Genomic DNA, 20,105 nt, shown 5'->3' with positions numbered 1-20,105 from the left:
TTGAACTCCGGTACTCCTGAATCCAGGGCCGGTGCTCTATCCACTGCGCCACCTAGCTGCCCTATTGCTGTAATTTTAACAAATTAGCAATGCTGAATAAATAAATGAGAGGCAGAATGGTGCAGTGGAGTGAACTTTAAACTGAGAGACTTGGGAATCTGGTTTTTAGTCCTCATCTTGCTTTTGGTTGTATGACCTTTAATTATTTTAACATTAGTTAACCTTATCTGTAAAGTAAGAAGGTAAGAGATTATCATTAAGGTCAACTTATATCCAACTCTAAAATTCCGTTATTCTGAAATTATTTAACAATCTGGCTTCAGATGCTTACTAGCTGTGTGACTCTGGGCAAGTCATTTAACCTGTTTGTCTCAGTTTCCTCAAATGTAAAATGGGGATCATATTAATACCTACCTACCAGGGTTGTTCCCCCCACCCCCAGGGTTGTTTTAAGGATCAAATATGATATTTGTAAAAGAACTTAGTACAGTGCCTGGCACATTGTAAACACCACATGAATATTTCCTTTCCTCTCCTCTTTATAAAATACTACACAGTTATTTTACTATTCACCTGGGGCTTTGAGGTGGGCTGGTATTATTATTCCTATTTTAGGGGGAAGTAATCTAAAATAATAAGAGTAATTCATACTTGTGTAGCTCTTTACAATTTACCAAATATTTTCCCATACAATCTCTCATTTTTGTTCCCATGGCAACCCTATGAGGCTGAAAGAGCAGGTGTGGTGATTATCCCCATTTTACATATGGGGAAACTAAGGGTCAGAAAAATTCAGTACCATGGCCAAGGACTGACAGTTAATAAGTGGCTGAGACCAAGGCTTAAATCCAGGTGTTCTGCTTCCAACTTCACTGTACCCCAATGCCTCTCAACAATCTCAGAACTTGAATGACATTAAGAATTAGGAAGTCTATTATGAGAGAGTGAATCAACCTCATTTGGTACAGAGAGAGGGAGCTGCTGCTAGCCCTGGTCCTTTCCTTTCCTTTTCTTTTTTTTTCCCAGGGCAACGAGGGGTAAGTGACTTGCCCAGGGTCAAGTGTCTGAGGTTGGATTTGAATCCAGGGCTGGTGCTTTATCCACCATGTCACCTAGCCGCCCCCTAGCACTGGTCCTTTTTGATCCCCTCTGCCCTAAATCACCTGCTATGCTAGTGGAGCTGATTCATTCCCTCCCTAATCCCCACTATTTTCCCTAGGGACTACAGATCAGACTTCAGCTGTCCTGATTCTCCACTCTAGTCGTCATAGAAAAGGTACATGATTTAAATTAGAATTTTGGAAAATCTTCTGCTTCCCAAATTTGCCTTGGCTTTATCCACTTTCCATGATACACAGTCTCTTTTGCTTCCCATTGTCTACTGAAGCACCATTCACATGGGCTTGGCCTATTTAAAATATCCGTGGCTATATATACATTTACTCTATAAGGGCAGAGCCCAAATCTTATCTAAACTTTCTGCTCTGCACACAGTAGGGACTTAGTAAATGTTTCCATTTCTATGTTATATGTAATAATAAATGCACTGGTAGAGAGTAGTTGAGTAGCAATCTATTGTTACATTAAAAAAAAAAAGCCTCCACATCTCATGGACCCCTAAAAAAAAAAGCTAGCTTTTATATAACCTGTTGAAGTTTGCAAAGTTCTTTATATATGCTCTCATTTGATCCTCACAACCCTGGGAAGTGGGTGCTATTATCATCCCTCATTTTACAGAGGAGGAAACTGAGGTTCAATGATAAGACATTAGATATCTAAGGGAGGACCTGAATGGAAATCTTCCTTATGCCAGGTAGCTGAGCTGAAAAGCATCTGGTCTAAACTTTTTTTTTTTGAAGGGGTGGCTGGTGGAAGGAACACTAATTTCTGCACGTTCTTAAAAAAAAAAAGACAGAAAAAGCTCAATGAAAAAAAAATTAAAGGAGCCACTGAAGCTCAGTGGCTTATTTTGTAACATGTCTACTCTTGCTTCCTAAATCCCTGGGGCAGGCAGTTGTGGGTATTTGGCTATTAAGACAATTATTCCTGCTCTAACAGTGATCAATTTCAAAAGGGACACTTGCTTTTACTTTCTCCCAGATTTTTATTAGTTCACATAGATAGATCTGTTATATCATTGATAAGGATGTTCCCACCAAAACTACTTGTTGGAACCCATTATTCACCCTACTCACTTTGTGCTTGAATTGAAAAGGAACTCAGAAGTCACTCAACCCAAATCCTCCCATTTCACAGAAGAAATTAAGGGCCAGTGATTTTAAGTGTCATATATGTAGTGTCAAGTTAGATTTGAACTCATTTTCTTCAGCTGAATTCTATCCAAAGTTCTGGGGTTGGGGAGAGTTTTTTCCTAATTTTTTCTTGATTCAAGTGTGTGCCAAGCCCTGTACTAGGTGACAAGGATTATCTTCTACTCATTTGTCTAAATGGCAAATCTCCGTGATCTCCCCCCAGAATTTAAGCATCTTGAAGGTAAGGAACTGTTAATTTATTTTTGTATCTCCAGTTCTGTGCCTAGCACATAGTAGGCATGCAATAATTGTTTGTGGAGTACACATATATGCATGATACACATGTATGATAGATACACATGTACAACATAGAGGCGTGTTTGCAATATATGCACAACACATGCACGACTGGATGCCTATATACACACGTATAACATATATACACATATAAACTTCTAGTCATATATGTATATATCCGTCATATATGCTTGAGGACAAGTAATGTCTCTATTATATATGTAACATGTCAGTCTCTCTCCACATGACTTGGTCTCAAGGAGCTTTCAGTCACCACTTTGTTACCATTTCTTGAACTTTCTCCCCTCTTTTCGTAAGGAGTGGGTAATCTTGGAATTCATATAATTTTGGTTGAATCTATGTATTTAGAAATTGGGTAGGGTGGGAAAGGGGTAAAAGGCTGTTATCCTGACTTCTCCCCAAACTAAGTCTCCACAAATTCTCATTTCTCATGGGGCGTCGTTGCAAGAAGTATCTTTGATGAGTTCACATTTCTCCTCCCTTCCAGTGGGGAAAAAGCTAAAAAAAAAAGAGTAGCCCGAAGATTGCTATGGAAACAACGCAGTCTCTTCTCCTGGTGCAAAGTAGGGAGCGCGGGTCTACTCTTGGGTAGGGCAGCGCCAGCAACCGCACAGTACTCCTAACTCTCGGCCCCTCCCTCCTCCGCCTCCATTCATTAAACTTGCCCTCCCGACTCCAGGCCTGAAGCCCCGGGCGGCGTTCGACACCAAAGAACAATCTGACTAGCATGCGCCTGCGCACAGCGGAGTGCTCCGAATCCCCGAGATAGAAGTAGGAGGAGGAGAAACCGAGGAGGCCTAGAGGCGGGGGAGCGAAGAGAGGAGGGAGGCGGGGGTGGGGGTGGGGGGAGAGGGGAGAGGAGAAAGGAGAAGAGAAAAAAAAAAAGCCACACAGACTCTGGTTAAAAAAAAAAAAATTACCCGGATGTGGTCTGCGTTTGCGCATGCCCAGTGCCCCCCTCGACAAGTTGGCAGCAACAACACGGCCCCGGTCGTCGTCGCCTTAACGGAGCGTCCCGGGTGGCGGAGTCTGTGCTCCAGCTCGTTCTCCTTCCGAGGTCTCGGCCGCCCTCCCCTCCGCTCGGCCGCCGCCCGGGGGGCGGGAAGGGGTGGGCTTCGCTACGGGTGAGCGGAGTCCGGTGCCTTCCTGGGAGAGGCCCCCTCCGCGGGTCGGCCGCCCGGGAGCCCGAACCGGCTCGGCCCGTGAGGAGAAGGGGGGGCGGCCCGGCCCCGCGTAGGGGCAGTGAGGCCGGGGGCCGCGGCGGCGGCCCGGCCGGGAGGGATCCCGCTGCGCGCCCTGTACCAGGCCGCGGCGGCGGCCCAGCCTTCGCCCAAGCCCAGGGGCGGGAGAGGACCGCCGCCGCCGCCGCCGCCTCCTCCTGCCCGCGGCGGCCGGAACCCAGGTAACAGCAGCGCCATGGCCTCTCCCTACCCCCTCTCGGCTGGGCTCTCCCTTCCCCGGGCATCCCATCCGGGCACACGTGGGCCCCCCTCCCCCTCAGGCCACAGGTGGAGCCGCTCCGGCCCTCCGCGGGCTCCCCCCACCCGTCCACCCGCCGGGGCTACACCCAGCGGCGTCCCGGACATCCCCGGACTGCCCTGGGCAGGGCCAGCCACTTGCCGCCACTCCTTTGCCCGGGTCGTGCCGGGCTAGCCTTGCCCCATCCCTTCCTTCCCGTGCTCTCCGGACACTTTTCCTCTGGGCTCCTTCCTAACCCTCCCCGTCAGGGGTTAGAGTCAAAAGCGGGGTGGCGATGCGCCCCCTCCAACATCTTTCTCCCTCTGGCTCCTACAACTCTTTGTTGTTCGGTAGTTGTACTATTTGGCCGTGCAAAGCATGTTGGGTTGGAAAACGAGAAACCTAATTTCCCACTGGAAGTTGCGGAAGAGTTTTAAGTTTGTTTCTCGTCCTGTTTTTTTTCTTCCCCTCTCATCTTCCATCCCTTCGCTGTTGTCTGGTTCTAGTTTCTTGGATTTTTGTTTTTTGAACTGTATTTACTTTTCGAGTAGTGCGGAGGGGGCCGCTTTGGAGAAACAACATTTATTTACTTTATAAAGCTGTAAAGAAAAATCTGAAATGGATGCCTCTTTTGATGGTTTTTATCAGAAGACACCCGTGGTTCATTCTAATTGAAGGCAATACGTGTAGTGGTCTGTCTAGTGTGGGTGGTGGCTTCCTCTACGGTGTAGGAGATTTATTTTATTAAAGGTTCGGTCAGAAGATTTTGACTTTTGGGGGGGAGGGTGGACCTTAATAAACCTATTCTTTAACAGTGAGAAAATTCACTGCTTCAACGTTTGAAAACTAAATTGCTAGTGATTTCTGATGCCTTTGGTTTTTGCACCAAATCTTATGCTGAAACTCACCTATTTGAGAAAAAAAAGTGAGTAATTTTAAGTAGACAATTTCAAAAGGGATGTGAGTGAACTTAGTTAACAAGTTCTGACTTGTTCTGTTTTGCACCTTTGAATTTCAGCATGATGATTCTTTTTTTTTAAAGTCAGTTTTGTACTTTTTATGAGCCAGAAGTCATTTTAAGATTTTAGATAATGCCTAGGCTTTTTAAAATCAGAAAACGTAAAAGAATCTACTTTTGTGGAATGATTGGTCTTAGATTGTTTAGTTTACATATCTGAATATAACACAAATTCTATAAGCATTTTTCTTCACTCCTGGACTAAAATTATTTTCAGATTAGATTTTACTTGTCTGCAGGAAATGATCAGTGTATATAGATGAAAGATCCTTTTTTTCCTGTCTAAAAGACAGGTTGAAATTTAGTATGAACTTTTTTTTTCTTCCAATTATTCCATTTGAAATGAAAAGACCTAATATGGATTAGTAAATCATTACATGTTAATTTAGACAATATCATTCCCTAATACTTCTTTTTAAAATAATGAAAAATTTGTTTTTGATGTCAAATGTAGAAAATTAGAAGCATTTTAAATCTCCAACAGTATTAGATTTTTAGCTTATTAAGAGAATTTCCCCACTCCCGTGCCTTTGGGATATATATTCTTCCTTAAAAGCATATCTTTCTAGATAAATAGGAAGTTATTAACTAAGCCCTCCTGCCTCAGTCTCACTCCAGCTTTCCCGCTAGGAAACTGCCCTTTCTGATTGAACCAGTGTTACAGTGATGTCATTAAACACTATTCTAATTGGACATCTAGTTGCTGGGGCAGTGAACTCCATCTCAGACCTAATTGTTTAGCAATTTGAAAATGAACATATACGTGTTGGTTAAAATTTTGCTTCCTTTTGAGTAAACACATAGCATGTCTCTTAGTTATTCTAGGTACTGCTCTGCATTTTTCTATTAAGTGAATTGTTGGCTGGGTTCAGAGGCTGTTGTCAGCTGAATATTTTTATTGTTTTTTTTTTTCTTCAAAATTTTGAGGGGGGAATGTAGGTCCAGATTGTAAAAGAAAAAAAAAACATCGATAGGTCGGTAGAAATTCTCAAAGCAGCATAAAACTCAATCTTCCTGTTTAGGAAACTTTAATTTTAAGTTTAAATAATGTTTATTATCCAGTGTTCTGCACCTGGCAAATAATATTTATGGAATGATTGAATAAAATGCCAAGAGAGATGATAAACCCTAAATCTGTTTTGACAAAGTATTTTCCTCACAACCACCTTGTGAAGTGGAGAGTAAAAATAGTCATTTGACAAAGATGATTAACACTTTTTTTCAAGTTGCTTTAAATGACCGATTTTGTCCTTAAAAGCATTCAAAATGAATGCCGTCAATTTTTTTATCAGAAAAAGCTTAACAAAAAAAAGTTTAGAAAAAAGTCAGAAAAAAGTTTATGAACATGCATTGTGAGGTTCTTCGTTTATCAGATAAAAGCAGTATTAAACTTAAGTAATTTGATAAATGTGAAATGTTTTTATATTCCCTTTTCCACTTCTAAAGGAACTCTGGTTTTGGTGATAGGAAATTTATAAAGTAGAAATGGCACTTGAAGTTCTGTTAAATTAGTTGTTGTGGGGTATGATTTGGTATCTGAAATGCAAGTTTGTTTCCAGTATTAGTGTGGTGTAAAAGTATGTAAAGCTAAGAGAAAGAAGATCCTTATAGCTGATAAGAATCCCTGGTATTGCAAAGTGTTTTAGATTAAATGAATAAATGTTTGTGTACTTCATAAGCACTTGGAGCTATCTTTAGCATAATTGTCCAAAGACCTTCATGTCTGTTTCAAGAGCTCCATCAATGTTATAGTTGCAAAATGCATGAAGAAAATTTTTCCATTATTTTAATTTTCATTAAATTTTTGCAGACCAAAAAACCTTAGGTCTGGTTTTATGATTTTCTGGTTCTTACATTGTACTATTATAAAGCTTTCTAATTGATTTTAGTTTCCTGTGCTACTTTTACACCACCTAGCATGGCATTACAACACAAATATTCAACAAATGTTGTCATTATACCTTTTTGTTCCTTTTCATGGGTCTTATAAAAAAATATTGCAATTTTTGTATGATTTGTGCTATTTTTCTTCCAACACAGTTTCTTCCTTGTAATACATATTCAATCAATAAGCATTTATTAAAGTGCTAGGCATCATGCTAGGTGTTAAGGATAAAAAAAATGAAACAATCCCATTCTGATAATGTTGAGTTTAAGGAAGCTGAGAATAAGAGTGGGAAATTTGATGTTTTTACAATTACTATGATTTTTAAAAAGGTACATAAGTAATACTGTTTAAAAGTATGTGTAGCTCATAAATTTTAGAGATTAATAACCACGTGTAAAAGGTAGCATTTAGGTGTTTAGTGCAAATTGTAGATCCTCTCTGGGGCTGAGATGTGTTTGAGAACTGTGTTGTTTCTCAAGTCACTGTAGTGTCATTCAGTAAGTATCTTTAGTGGTACCTGACGCTGTGTGTGGTGTGGTGTGTGTGTGTGTATGTATGTGTATGTGTATATGTGTGTGTGTGTGTGTGTTCGCCTCAGTTATTATCAAGGGGGTATAATAGACTATCAAGCTTCTTGTAATCTACAGAAAAGTAAAACAAACAATCCACAAATTTGTCTAGTTGTCATTCACTGATTTTCTAGATGTGATCTAAGAGGCATATTAAGTTTTCATTTAGATCATCTCCCTCTCCTCCCCCTTTTTGGGTTCTGAATACTAAATTGTCAATTTTTAGCATGCCTAAATATTAAATTTTTGGTTGCTTTGGGGAGGTGAGAGAATGATAACTCCCCTTTACTGTTATCTCTGTTATGACCCTAGGTTCTTTATTTACCTCAGGGTTGTTGTGAGCAAAAATATTTTGCTAACTCTAAAACCGCTTAGAGATGTGAATTATGTTATGATACTTCTCCTTCTGTCCCCCCACACAATTGCTTTGAAAGTAAACCTGACTTCTATAGGGTTTTCTTTTTGTTAGTTTGTTGTAAGAAAAAAATAATAGCTACTTCTGCTTTTTCTGTCTGTGGTTGGTAGGGCAGTTTATGACGGCCTTAATAAACAAAAATTGAAATGTCTAAGTTTTTGATTGAGATTATGACATTTTAAAAAATATTAACATCATTTAACAGTTTCATGGGTTGCTATAACCATGGAACTAATATGATTCTAGAACCTAGCTAACATGTTACAAAAATTTAGTAGCTACCAATACCTAATTATATATATATGTATGTATGTATGTATGTATATATGTGTTATATTTTTATACACACACACACATATCATCTAACCCATTGTGTTAAGTCATCTGGTTGGAGGATGTAAGGAGGTTGTAGTTAGCTGTGTAACAATGAACTGGGAATCAGGGCAACCAAATTCTACAGGTGCATCCATATCATAGATTTAATCAGAGCAGTGTTATAGCACTAAGATTATAGTTCTTCCTTATAGGAGAATTCAGTGGAAAAATGCATCGAAAGGATGTAACTACTTATTTAAACAGAATGAAATAAGTGGTGTAACTAAGCTATCCAATGAAATCAGATATTTTTAGATGTGTGGTAGGTAATGTTTTGTGCCAGACATATTATATGAATGCCTTATATATGTAGAGCACTACTTGTTAGGTACTGAAGATGATACAAAATGTTAGCTGTGAGCTTAGTCCCCATGCTCATGAAGCTATCTTACAATTTACTGTTAGAATTCCAGTAAGAGAAACACTCTTCACGTTAACTTCATTCCAAATTATAGTTGTGGTTTAGGTTTTACAACTTTGTTTTCAATCTCATAGCAGCTAGCTCTCTCAATTTTTAGTTATTGCTATTTTTTTAAGGGCAGCTAGTGGACAAGAGTGCCAGGCCTGGAGTCAGGAAGACTCATCTTTCTAAGCTCATATCTGGCCTCAGACACGTAACTAGCTGTATGACCCTAGGCAAGTCACTTAACCCTGTTTGCCTCATCTGTAAAAGGAGCTGGAGAAGGAAATGGCAAACCACTACAGTGTCTTTTCCAAGAAAACCCCAAATTGGGTCATGAAGAGTTGGACACGACTGAAAAACAACTAGCTAAAACTTTCTTCCAGTTAAATCCGCAGATGTAATCCCATTTCTTCTCTCAGGATCTGTGTGATTTTCATTGGGCAAATCACCTAACCTCTCTGGGCCCAGGTTTCTTCATCTCTAAAGTAGCGAAGGGGTTGGATTAGCTGACTTCTGAAGCTCCTTTTCCTGCTCTTAACTCTATTATCTTATTATCTCTGTTTCAAAAGATGAAACTTTTAAAATCTTCTGAACCTTTGCTTGAAAACTGTTACTTTCTACCAAAACACATCTAGTGCTTTTCCCCCTTAAATCTCAGCTCTATTGTAAAACATAAACTGAACAAAAGCTTTTCTTAAATGATGTTTAATATTAGAAGTCTAACTTTACTCTCCTAAGTTTTGTAATGTGCTTTCATATTGGTCACATTTTTAATGATTTCCATGAAGATGGTTAAAGTTAACTTATAAACCTAGCCTTGCATTAGCCTTCTAAGAGGTTTCCCTGTCTCTCCCAACTCCTGTCCATCTTGCACACGTTTACCAAAGTGATTTTCCTGAATTGTAGGTCTGACCATGTTTCCCTTTCCTTACCTCCCCTTAATAAATTCCAGTAATTCCTTCCTCTGATCTCTAGGATTAAAGTCTTTTATTTGGCATTTAAAGCTCTTCACAACCTAGCTTCTTAACTTGCTAGCATTTTACTGTCCTACACACTCTACAATTCTGGCCTACTTGCTGATACTCACTTAAGACACACCATCTCCTATCTCTGCCCCATACCTGAAATATTCTCTTTCCTTACCTCTACTTAGAATCCTTGGCTTCCTTCAAGACTTAGCTCAGATGTAATCTCTTAGTCCCCTCAGCTACTGGAATCTTCCGCTCAAGTTATTTTTCACCTATTCTGTATGTATCTTGAAAATGCCTACTTATTTACATGTTGTTTCTTCCATTTCTAATGTAAGTTCTTTGAGGGCAGAGATTATTTTTGCCTCTTGTATATGTGGAGTTTAGCAGCTGTGCCTGACATAAATGTATGATAAATGGTTGTTAATCAAGGCCACTTTACCTTTTTAAAAAAGATGTATTTTGATTTTTGCACATCAATGAACAAGCTACCTACCCTCTTTCTCCCACTGTAAGACTAGCAGACGCAGTGCTGTACTTGGAGTAAGGAAGACTTGGATTCAGTCCTATTTCTGACATTGGGCAAATCATCTCTGAGCCTCCATTTCCTTATCTATAAAATGGGGATAAAAATAGCACTTTCCTTTTATGATTCTTGTGAGGTTCAAACGAGTTAACATATATAAAGCTCTTTGCAAGTCTTAAAGTGATGCATGAATGCTGTTATTGTTATTACCTGTAGTATCTGCTCAGGGTTGTGAAAATCAAATGATACATTGTCTTTAAACCTCTTTGCAAATTAAAAAAAAACTATATAAATATCAGTTATGACTTAATAACACCTTCCCCTAAAATATTTAAGCAAAAATATTGCCACTGGTACTCATGTAACTTTATACTCATATAGTACTTAATAGAAAGAAGAGAGTTGTTTTTTTAACCTGGGCCATCTGGAACTAACGTTGTCTATTGTTGTGTTTGACTTGAATGCTCTTGTGTTTTAGTATTATTTCAATTTGTATTGCTATCAATCAGGAAGTATTTATTAAACACCTGCCATGTGCCAAGAACTATTTTAGATTCTGGGAATAAAAAGATGAAAATGAAATATTTCCTGCCCTTTAAGAGTTTATTTTCTCTTAGAGGAAACACTTATAAATACATACACAAATATTAGGTAATTCTTCCAGCACTTAGCACAGTGTCTGGCACGTAGTAGGTTCTTAATGTTTATTGATTGAGTGAGTGATTGATAGAGACATTAGGCCCCTTGTAAATGACTTCACATAGGATATAGCTCTTGAGCTGAGCTTTGCAGGAAGTTAGGGATCCTCAGAGATGGAGAAGAGGAGGGTATGCGTTTCAGTCATAGGGGACTGTCTGTGCAGAGGTACAGAAATGGAAGGTGAAGTGTCACGTGCAGGAAACAGCAAGGAAGTCGGTTTATTTGGACCAAAGGGAGAGAGTAATATAAAGTAAGTTGTGACCAGGTCACGAAGGGCTGTAAATGCAAAGCAGAGGAGTTTGTATTTGATATTAGAGGTAATAGGAAGCTACTGGGAAATTTTTCAGCAGGTGAATGACAGGGTCAGATGTGTGCTTTAGGAAAATTACTTTTTGGTAGCTCTGAAAGATGCATTCAAGAGGGGGAAGATGAGGATGGGAAACCAATTAGACTTTTGGAATAGTCTAAATGAGAAGTGATTGTGGGCCTGAAAAGACAGTGAACAAGTGGATAAAGCACTGGCCCTGGATTCAGGAGGACCTGAGTTCAAATTCGGCCTCAGACACTTGACACTAGCTGTGTGACCCTGGGCAAGTCACTTAACCCTCATTGCCCTGGGCGGGGGGGGGGGGGGGGGGGGAGAGAACAATTCGGGAGCTGTATGGTATGGTGGTACCCATTACAGAAATGAGAAAGTTTAGAAAGTTTGGCTTGGATTTTGAAGGTAAAGATAATGAATTCTGTTTTGGATATTTAGTTTAGAGACCTATGGAACACCTAGTTTCCCAAATGTTCATTCAATAGGCAGTTACTACTTTGGCACTTGAATGCAGGAGAGAGAGAGACCTGTAAATCTATAGATCTGGGAGTAATTTGCATTGGTAATTGAATCCATTGAAATAATTGAATATTTGAGAAGAGTATAGAAAGAGAAGAAAGGAGAGATGAAGGACAACAGTTTGGGCACCATTCACAATTAAGGGGACACTGGACAATGATCTAGCAAAGGAGAGTAATAGCAAGTAGTAAGATAGGTAGGAGAATTCAAGCAAGAGCAGTGTCACACAAATCTAGATCCTAGAGTGTAGCTAGGAGGAAAAAGAATGACCCTCAAAGTCAAGAATGATGAGAATTGAGAAAAGGCCATTGTATTGGGCAATTAAAAGATCATTGGTAATTTGGAATTCATTAGTTTCATTTGAATAGTGAGGTTGGAAGCCAAATTGCAATGGTTTTAGTGGAAGAGAGTCCCAGAAATCAGGGCAACTTAGTAAAGATGACTTTTTGACTCCTAAGTTTGGTTGTAAAAGGGAAGAGAGATACAGTATTATACAGTATTATTGATCTGAAGCACTTTTGCATTTGTTGATTTTAGTTATTTATTTAAAAACTTTTTATATAATTTGCCACTGATTAATTGAATTCCAACTGTTCAATTTCTCAGATTGTCAATTTCCTATAGCTTTTTAATATCTGCTTATCAGAAATATTTGATAAGATTTTTCCAATATAACATACTATTTTTAAAGTTGTTTTGTCTTTTATAATTTCCTATGTTCTTTGGTTATGAATGTTTCTTCCACCTATAATTATAAAAAATGAAATTAATCATTCTACCCCTTATTCCTCAAGGCCTTTAAAATGTGTGACATATAGAATTCACACATAAAATATATTTATTTTCTTCAGGGTCATTAAAGACTTAAAGTTCTTGGAGAATTATTCATAAATATAAGTGGATAAACAGAAATTCATGAATTAGTTAATAATTCAATTCATGAATTAGTTAATAATTCTTCCTTACTGGTCGCATTGTTATTGAATCTTCAGTCATGAAAGAATCATATAAAGTTAAAATTGGAAAGGGATTTTAGAAGTAATTAATCCAATCCTTTTGTTTTACAGATGAGGAAATTGGAGTGATTTGTTGGCCTTATTTTCCCTAGAAGTGTTAGGCCTTTGAGAGCAAGGATTGTTTTAAGACTCCACAAAATCCAGAGCAGTGCCTGGTGGCTAGTTCTTAAAAAAGTGTGTCCTTCAGTATAGGGAACAGAGTCCTTAGAATCAAGAGATTCTTTTTTTTTCTTTTTGGTCTGGATCTGTGATTTCATTTATTAAACTCACAGTAAGGACATTTCACTCTGCCAATGAAGAACATTTGCACTTGGCAATTTATAGTCTTAGGGAGTTAACTTGAAGGTAACTTTATTTGCTTAGGTTATCATAGCTGGCATTGTTCAGAGATAAGGCTTGAACTCATATTTTGCTGACATGCCTATTTCAACATTATTGTTATGAATAAAATTAAAAGACACCTAAACCATGGGCTCCAGTGAAGTATAGTTTAGAAGTTCTCTTCAGAGTGATCAAAGAAATTGGCATAAGTGGTTTCATTATGTAACCTAAAGTAAGATATATCTCTTGGCAGTTCATCACATCTTGCAGTCCTTAAAATGATCATAATCAGACCAATGTTCAGATATTTAATTGTTGTTGTTTTAACTGCCAACATCTGTTGGAGATGATGCAGAAGGATGTGAAGGTAGAATACTTATATGAAGAACTTGACTGGATTCTCCAAATTAAGTCAGCACATTTTAATGTCAGCTTGAAAGTGAGTGTAGTGGAAGATGGCAGAAATTGTGTAAAATGTTATTTGTTTAGGGTTAAGATAAAAAAGTGACCAAAGGCCAGTCAATTACTCTAAAACTTTGTGCTTTTGTATTATGCTTTCTTTAGGAAAAGATGTGGAAGTAATAGAGTGTGGAGCATCTAGTGACAAAAAAATGAAACCGGCTATATCCTAAGAGGCAAGAAGTGACAAGCTGTAGATATGACCATCATTTTGGAACACATTGTCTTTGCACAGTCGAATCATGTAGCCAAGGTCAGAGTAATAATGCTGCACTAGAAAAAACAAAGGATAAAAAGAGAAGTCACTGTGAACTCTAGCACAAACCTGGTTAAACAAGCTTTTGAAGCTGAAAGATTGGGAATAGATAAAATTGAATAGATGAACTCTTCTACCATTTTTAAGAGGAATTTATGCAAATTAATTGCCATAGTGAGGCCAAAAGATCTGTGAAACTGCTTTAGCCAAAAAATGTTTGATATTCTTGCTTAGCAAGTAGCTAAGGATGATGGTTTAGAACACAAACTCCTTTTCTTTTAATTTCTTTTAAGTTTTATTAGGGCTAGATAAAAAGGGAGATATAAGAAAATTAGAAGCACATGGAGCATACCTAATTAGACTTAGGGATAGGCAAACAATTTATGAATAAGCAAGAGATAGAGAGCATTGTGAGATATAAAATGGATAATTTTGATAATATTAAATTTAAAAAGGTTTTGTACAAGTGAAACCAATGTAGCAAAGATTAGAAGGAAAACAGAAAACTTAGAAGAAAGCACAGAAAAACGGGGGAGCTTTGAAAATGATGTGTAGTATTTGTTAAATAGGTTTTTGGTTTTTTTTGCAGGGCAATGAGGGTTAAGTGACTTGCCCAGGGTCACACAGCTAGTTAAATGTCAAATGTCTGAGGCTGTATTTGAACTCAGGTCCTCCTGAATCCAATGCCAGTGCTTTATCCACTGCGCTACCTAGCTGCCCCTAAATAGTTTTTCAAAAAAAGTAAACTGTAAAATGGAAATTCATAGTTTTATATTGAATCCTTATGTTGATCTGTGTATATTGACATTTTTTGTCTTTTTGTATTTAAGTTCAAAATGAATAAATTTTTTTTAAAAAGTTAATTGTAGCCAACAGATTACTGTGTACTTGATGACATACGCAATGTTCCACATCCAAAGTCTCTCTCCCCTCCCCCCTTCATCTCTATTGCAATAACCCTGTTGGTCTTTATTTCTCAAGTCTCTCCCCACTCTAGTCCATCTGCCTCTCAGCTGTCAAAGTGATTTTCCTATAGCTCTGGTCTGGACCATATCCTCTCCCTTTTCAGTAAACACCAGTGGCTTCCACTCTCACCTCTGGAAATCAAATGTGAAATCCTCTAACACTCAAATCTCTTCATAACCTGGGCCCTGCCACTCTTCTTATACATTACTACCACACATGTGCCTCCTCCCCCAATGTATTCTTTGATCCAGTGACACCTTGAACAAGACACTCCATCTTCTAACTGAGCATTTTCACTGGCTATCCTCCATGCCTGGAATTCTCTTCTTCCTCATATATGTTGCCTGGTTTCCTTCAAGACCCAGCTAAAATCTTAGCTTTTACAAGAAACCTTCCTTCCTCCTTAACGCTAATGCCTCCCCCCTTCTGTTGATTTTTTTTCCAGTTTATCTTATCTATCTCTTATTTGTATGTAGTTGTTTACGTGTTGTCTCCCCTTGTTTAGACTTTATCACCCTTTTTTCATTGAAATGGTGGAGAGCTTTCAATGTGGAATGTTGCATATGTTAGCAGATACACAATATCTGATCATTATGCTTAATTCTTTCTTTAGGGGATGGGAAATACATGGTTTTTTTGAAAACAAATTTGCTTCCCTCCCCCCCCCCCCTTTGTATCTCCAGCATTTACAATCCCTGGCACACAGTAGTCACTTAGTAGATGCTCTTTGGTTTATTCTTTTTCAGGGCCAGTGTTTGTATTTATTTATATTTATACTGTTTTGGGACAGACTCCTTTTCAAAACACTATAGAAGGCTATGGAAACTTAGTTGGACTATATGACTATGAGTGCTTTGTTTCATAGAATGGTAAAAAAGTATGACTTTGTATTAGAGTAGCCTAGATGGTGCAGTTGATAAGAGTGCTGGACCCTAGAGCCAGGAAAACCTGAGATCAGATCCAGCTTCAGTCACTTGGTAGCTGTGTGACCCTGGGCAAGTCAGCCTCAGTTTCTTCATCTGTAAAATGGGGATAATAATTAACACTTACCTCCCAGTGTTAAAGTTTGCTTTGCAAACTCTAAAGCACCATATAGATGCTATATATATATATATGCTATATATATATATATAAAATTATTATTATTATTAAAAACAATTGAAAAAATAAGCAGTCATAGAACTTGACATAAGATAGCTAAACTTGGCTAACTTGAGTGCCATAATAGCTGAAATGAGCATGGTAACATCTGTAATAGAACCAGCCTACCAGCATTTTTTAGTGACCTTTTCCTTCACCATCTTTGGACATAGTATTTCTTTTTTTGTTTTTGTGGGGCAATGAAGGCTAAGTGACTTGCCCAGGGTCACACAACTAAGTGTCAAGTGTCTGAGGTCGCATTTGAACTCAGGTCCTCCTGAATCCAGGGCTGGTGCTATATCCACTGTGCCACTTAGCTGCTCCCTGGACATAGTATTTCAGATATAGAGGAGGTTATGTGAATGAAGTGGAAATGGCTCTTAAGGTGAAGCTGGCAAATGAATACTGTGGAGGTTCCACAATTTAAAAAGCATATGATGAGGAAGATTTGAAAGGTGAAGAGGGAAGATCATGACTGTTTATCAAAAATTTTTAAAATGCTATCCAGGGGCAGCCTAGGTGGTGTAGTGAATAGAGCAACGAACGGCCTTGGAGTCAGGAGTACCTGAGTTCAAATCCGGCCTCAGACATTTGACACTTATTAGCTGTGTGACCCTGGGCAAGTCACTTAACCCCAATTGCCTCACCCCCCCCCCAAAAAAAAAAGCTATCCAAAAGATATAAGTAACTAGCAGCCCATATTTTTGCTTTCCACCAGTATGCCTGCTATCTCATCTCTAAAATCTTAAAGGAACCATCCATCCATTGAAGTCATTGTCACTAAAGACTTGAGACAGAGACTGGGAAAGTTTTGCTGTTGATATTTCTCAGCAGATCATATCTTTATTGTAACATAACTGATAGATATAATTTCCATTGTGTTTCTTCATTGATCTAGAGAAAGCATTGGCTCAGAGTAAAATGCTGCTTTAAAGGCTTTGCTCAGACAAGATGTCTCTTGTGCCAGAGTTGTATAAATATCTGTAATGATGTTTTTACAGATAGTACTTTGTTCCGCTAAATATTGACATTTGGACAAAATATTAAACGAGGTGAAAATGTGTTCACCAAATGTATTTGGTTAATGTCTTGGGAAGGTGTCTTTTATAGCAGCACTTTTTTTTTTTTAGTGAGGCAATTGGGGTTAAGTGACTTGCCCAGGGTCACACAGCTAGTCTTAAGTGTCTGAGGCTGTATTTGAACTCAGGTACTCCTGAATCCAGGGCCAATGTTTTATCCACTGCGCCACCTAGCTGCCGCCCCCCCCAAGGTGTCTTTTATAATTGCAAACAAAGGGTGGTGATACTCTTCAAATTGTTAACTCTTCACAGATGACATCTTAATAATTTCTTGGAATTTTGGAACATGGCTCTTCAGAAATTTGTAATAATGTAGATGATTTGCGTTAGATGTATGTCTCATTACCTTAATCCATATATCTATATCTATAGATTTATTTGAGAGAAGTACTAGATCTAGTAATGATGTAGGCCCAGAATTATTAAGAGATCAGGCAGATTGGCAAATGGAAAACTGAAACATTGCACAATGAATGTATTACATGCCATTTGAAACTAGTATTCTTTGGGTGATGTTGAATATCTTCCAGTTAAAGGATATAAAAATTTCAGGAGAATTAAAATTACAAACAACTCAGGTCAGTATTCATCCTCCTCTCCCTTCCAGGGAGCCATCCTCTGTAATAAATTGTATTTTTTAGAGAGGAAGAAAATAACTGCAATTAATCAATACATTGAAAAATTCTGAAAACATGCAGCGTGTAACTCCTGTGGATCTCCACCTTCAAGAAGGCATTGGGGTGGGGCAGCTAGGTGGCGCAGTGCATAGAGCACTGACCCTGGATTCAGGAGGACCTGAGTTCAAATTCGACCTCAGACACTTAACACTTAATAGCTGTGTGACCCTGTGCAAGTCACTTAACTTCAATTACCCAGCAAAAAAAAAAAGAAGAAAAAAAAAGAAGAAGGCATTGGGGTGCCCTTTCATATCTCTTAAGTTGAATCCTGCTGGATCCTTATAATTTTATTACATTTACTTTTAATTTTCTGGTGGGCACTTCTTCCCATTTATACTGTTGTAATTATTATGGATATTGTTTGCTTGGCTCTGCTTTCTTGACTGCATCAGTTCATATAAGTCCATGTATCTCTCTATATTCATCACACACATCATTTCTTATGGCACAATGATATTCCATTACATTCAAGTACCTCCATTTATTTTGCCATTTCCCAGTTGATGTGCATCTGTTTTGTTTCCAGTTCTTAGCTATTATAACCAGTGCTGCCATAAGTATTTTGGAGCATATGGGATCTTTCTTCTTACCAGTGGTTTCCCAGTAATGGAGTCTCTAGTTCAGAGGTTATTAAATGGTTTATTATTAGGACTGTGTGTAAATCCTACTCTTCAAATTATTAACTTTATTTTTAAAGACTTTAAAATGATTGAATTTAATCTTTTTTCTTGAGTCGTATTTTATTATGAACTTAAGTTTACCCAGCCCCTGCAAAAGACTAATTGAATAGGTTTTGTAGTAAATACACTTAGGTAGTAGTAACAACTTGACAATATTGTCTTTCTGATATTTAAACATACATTATTTTAAAAGCAACAGGACATTAGAATTACAGTCTAGTGGTCTTTGACTTGAAATTTTATAAAATACCTTAAATATCTAAAAAACATCTAAACAAAAATCCAGATTTTCTAAGCTTTGAATTGGGAATTGAACTTGAACTTTATGGCAGCAAGTTTTATGCTTCCTCACCATTACAGTATACTTGTTTAAAAACAAAACAAACAAAAAACAACTTTACTAATTTCTCTTATTCTCTCATATTTTTCCTAGGTTATCTTGTATACCACATGTCTGTAACTGTTTTGCCTGTGGGCAGTATTAGGATTTGTTCCTTGCTGCCTGAACAATATCGACATTGCTCTAGGAATTTTGGACTTAATTGATTTAAAAGAAAAAAACGGTAACAAATGGACAATATGTCTATCACTAACACACCCACAAGTAATGATGCCTGTCTAAGCATTGTTCATAGTTTGATGTGCCATAGACAAGGTGGAGAAAGTGAAACATTTGCAAAAAGAGCAATTGAAAGTTTAGTAAAGAAACTGAAGGAGAAGAAGGATGAATTGGATTCTTTAATAACAGCTATAACTACAAATGGCGCCCATCCCAGCAAGTGTGTTACAATACAGAGGACATTGGATGGCAGGCTTCAGGTTAGTCTGATGCGTCAATCTAGTGTACAACCTGACTCTTGTCTTTTAGGATGATTGATTTTTCTTTCCTGTTATTACTTTGTTTTCTTAGCATAAATCCTTTTTAAGATGTATTTGTTATTATAGAATAAATTGTTGGTTCTACTTCAAATACTTTTCTACTGAAAGACTAACAGTTACAAGAATATATGCAAAGATGATACTTTAATTCTATAAATTAAACTGAATTTTAACTTTTTTTAAAAAAGTAATTTGCTTTTCTTTACTGTGTATCTTTTTTTTTTTAATTTTGTGGGGCAATGGGGGTTAAGTGACTTGCTCAAGGTCACACAGCTAGTAAGTGCCAAGTGTCTGAGGCCAGATTTGAACTCAGGTACTCCTGAATCCAGGGCCCGTGCTTTATCCACTGCGCCATCTAGCTGCCCCTACTGTGTATCTTTTTAAAAAACGCAGCATCATATAGCTTGTTTTATAATCATTAGTTCTAATAAGTAATAAAACTATACTTTGGCTTTATATTGTAGCTAGTTTTTAAAATTTTTTTTTAATCATAAAAGTATTTTATTATTTTCCAGTTATACATAAAGATAGTTTTCAACATTTGTTTTCATAAGATTTTTAGTTCCAAATTTTTTTTCCTTCCCTCCCACTTCCCCACGACAGAAAACAATCTGATATAGGTTATATATGTACAATCTACTGTGTAACTTAATATCTTGGAATGTTAGTAAAAAATATGACATGCATCTAGCACTTGCATTATGTTGAAAATTAGAAAACTTTTCCCTCCTCCTCTTTCACTTATAGACAAAAGGAATTTAATATTGAGTTAATTTCATTATCTTAGATGTTTTTATAAATATTTTATTTCATGAGATAATACAATTAGATGTTTTTATTTCATGGTCTCTGGTTACCATTCAGTGAGTTGTTTACGATTCAGATTTTATAGGTAGACTATTATA

The 20,105-nt window shown here is 37.8% G+C and overlaps 1 protein-coding gene across 4 annotated transcripts in view; it reads left to right on the top strand.

Annotated features, from left to right (window-relative positions):
• Positions 1 to 3,447: 3,447 nt before the first annotated feature.
• Positions 3,448 to 20,105, top strand: part of SMAD4 (SMAD family member 4) — a 57,199-nt gene continuing 40,541 nt past the window's right edge. Inside the window, exons 1-3 of one of the 4 annotated variants that reach the window (XM_043975182.1) lie at positions 3,450 to 3,972; positions 13,629 to 13,776; positions 18,755 to 19,140. In XM_043975182.1, coding sequence (XP_043831117.1) covers positions 18,892 to 19,140 — 249 coding nt within the window. In that variant the 5' untranslated portion in view covers positions 3,450 to 3,972; positions 13,629 to 13,776; positions 18,755 to 18,891. Of the gene's footprint in view, positions 3,973 to 13,628; positions 13,777 to 18,754; positions 19,141 to 20,105 lie in introns of all 4 variants that reach the window. The other 3 variants (XR_006354057.1, XM_043975181.1, XM_043975183.1) reach the window with 3 other exon arrangements.

The sequence above is a fragment of the Dromiciops gliroides genome, chromosome 1, assembly GCF_019393635.1.
Source record: "Dromiciops gliroides isolate mDroGli1 chromosome 1, mDroGli1.pri, whole genome shotgun sequence".
Taxonomy (NCBI): Eukaryota; Metazoa; Chordata; class Mammalia; order Microbiotheria; family Microbiotheriidae; genus Dromiciops; species Dromiciops gliroides.
This window is presented reverse-complemented; position numbering and strand designations above follow the sequence as displayed.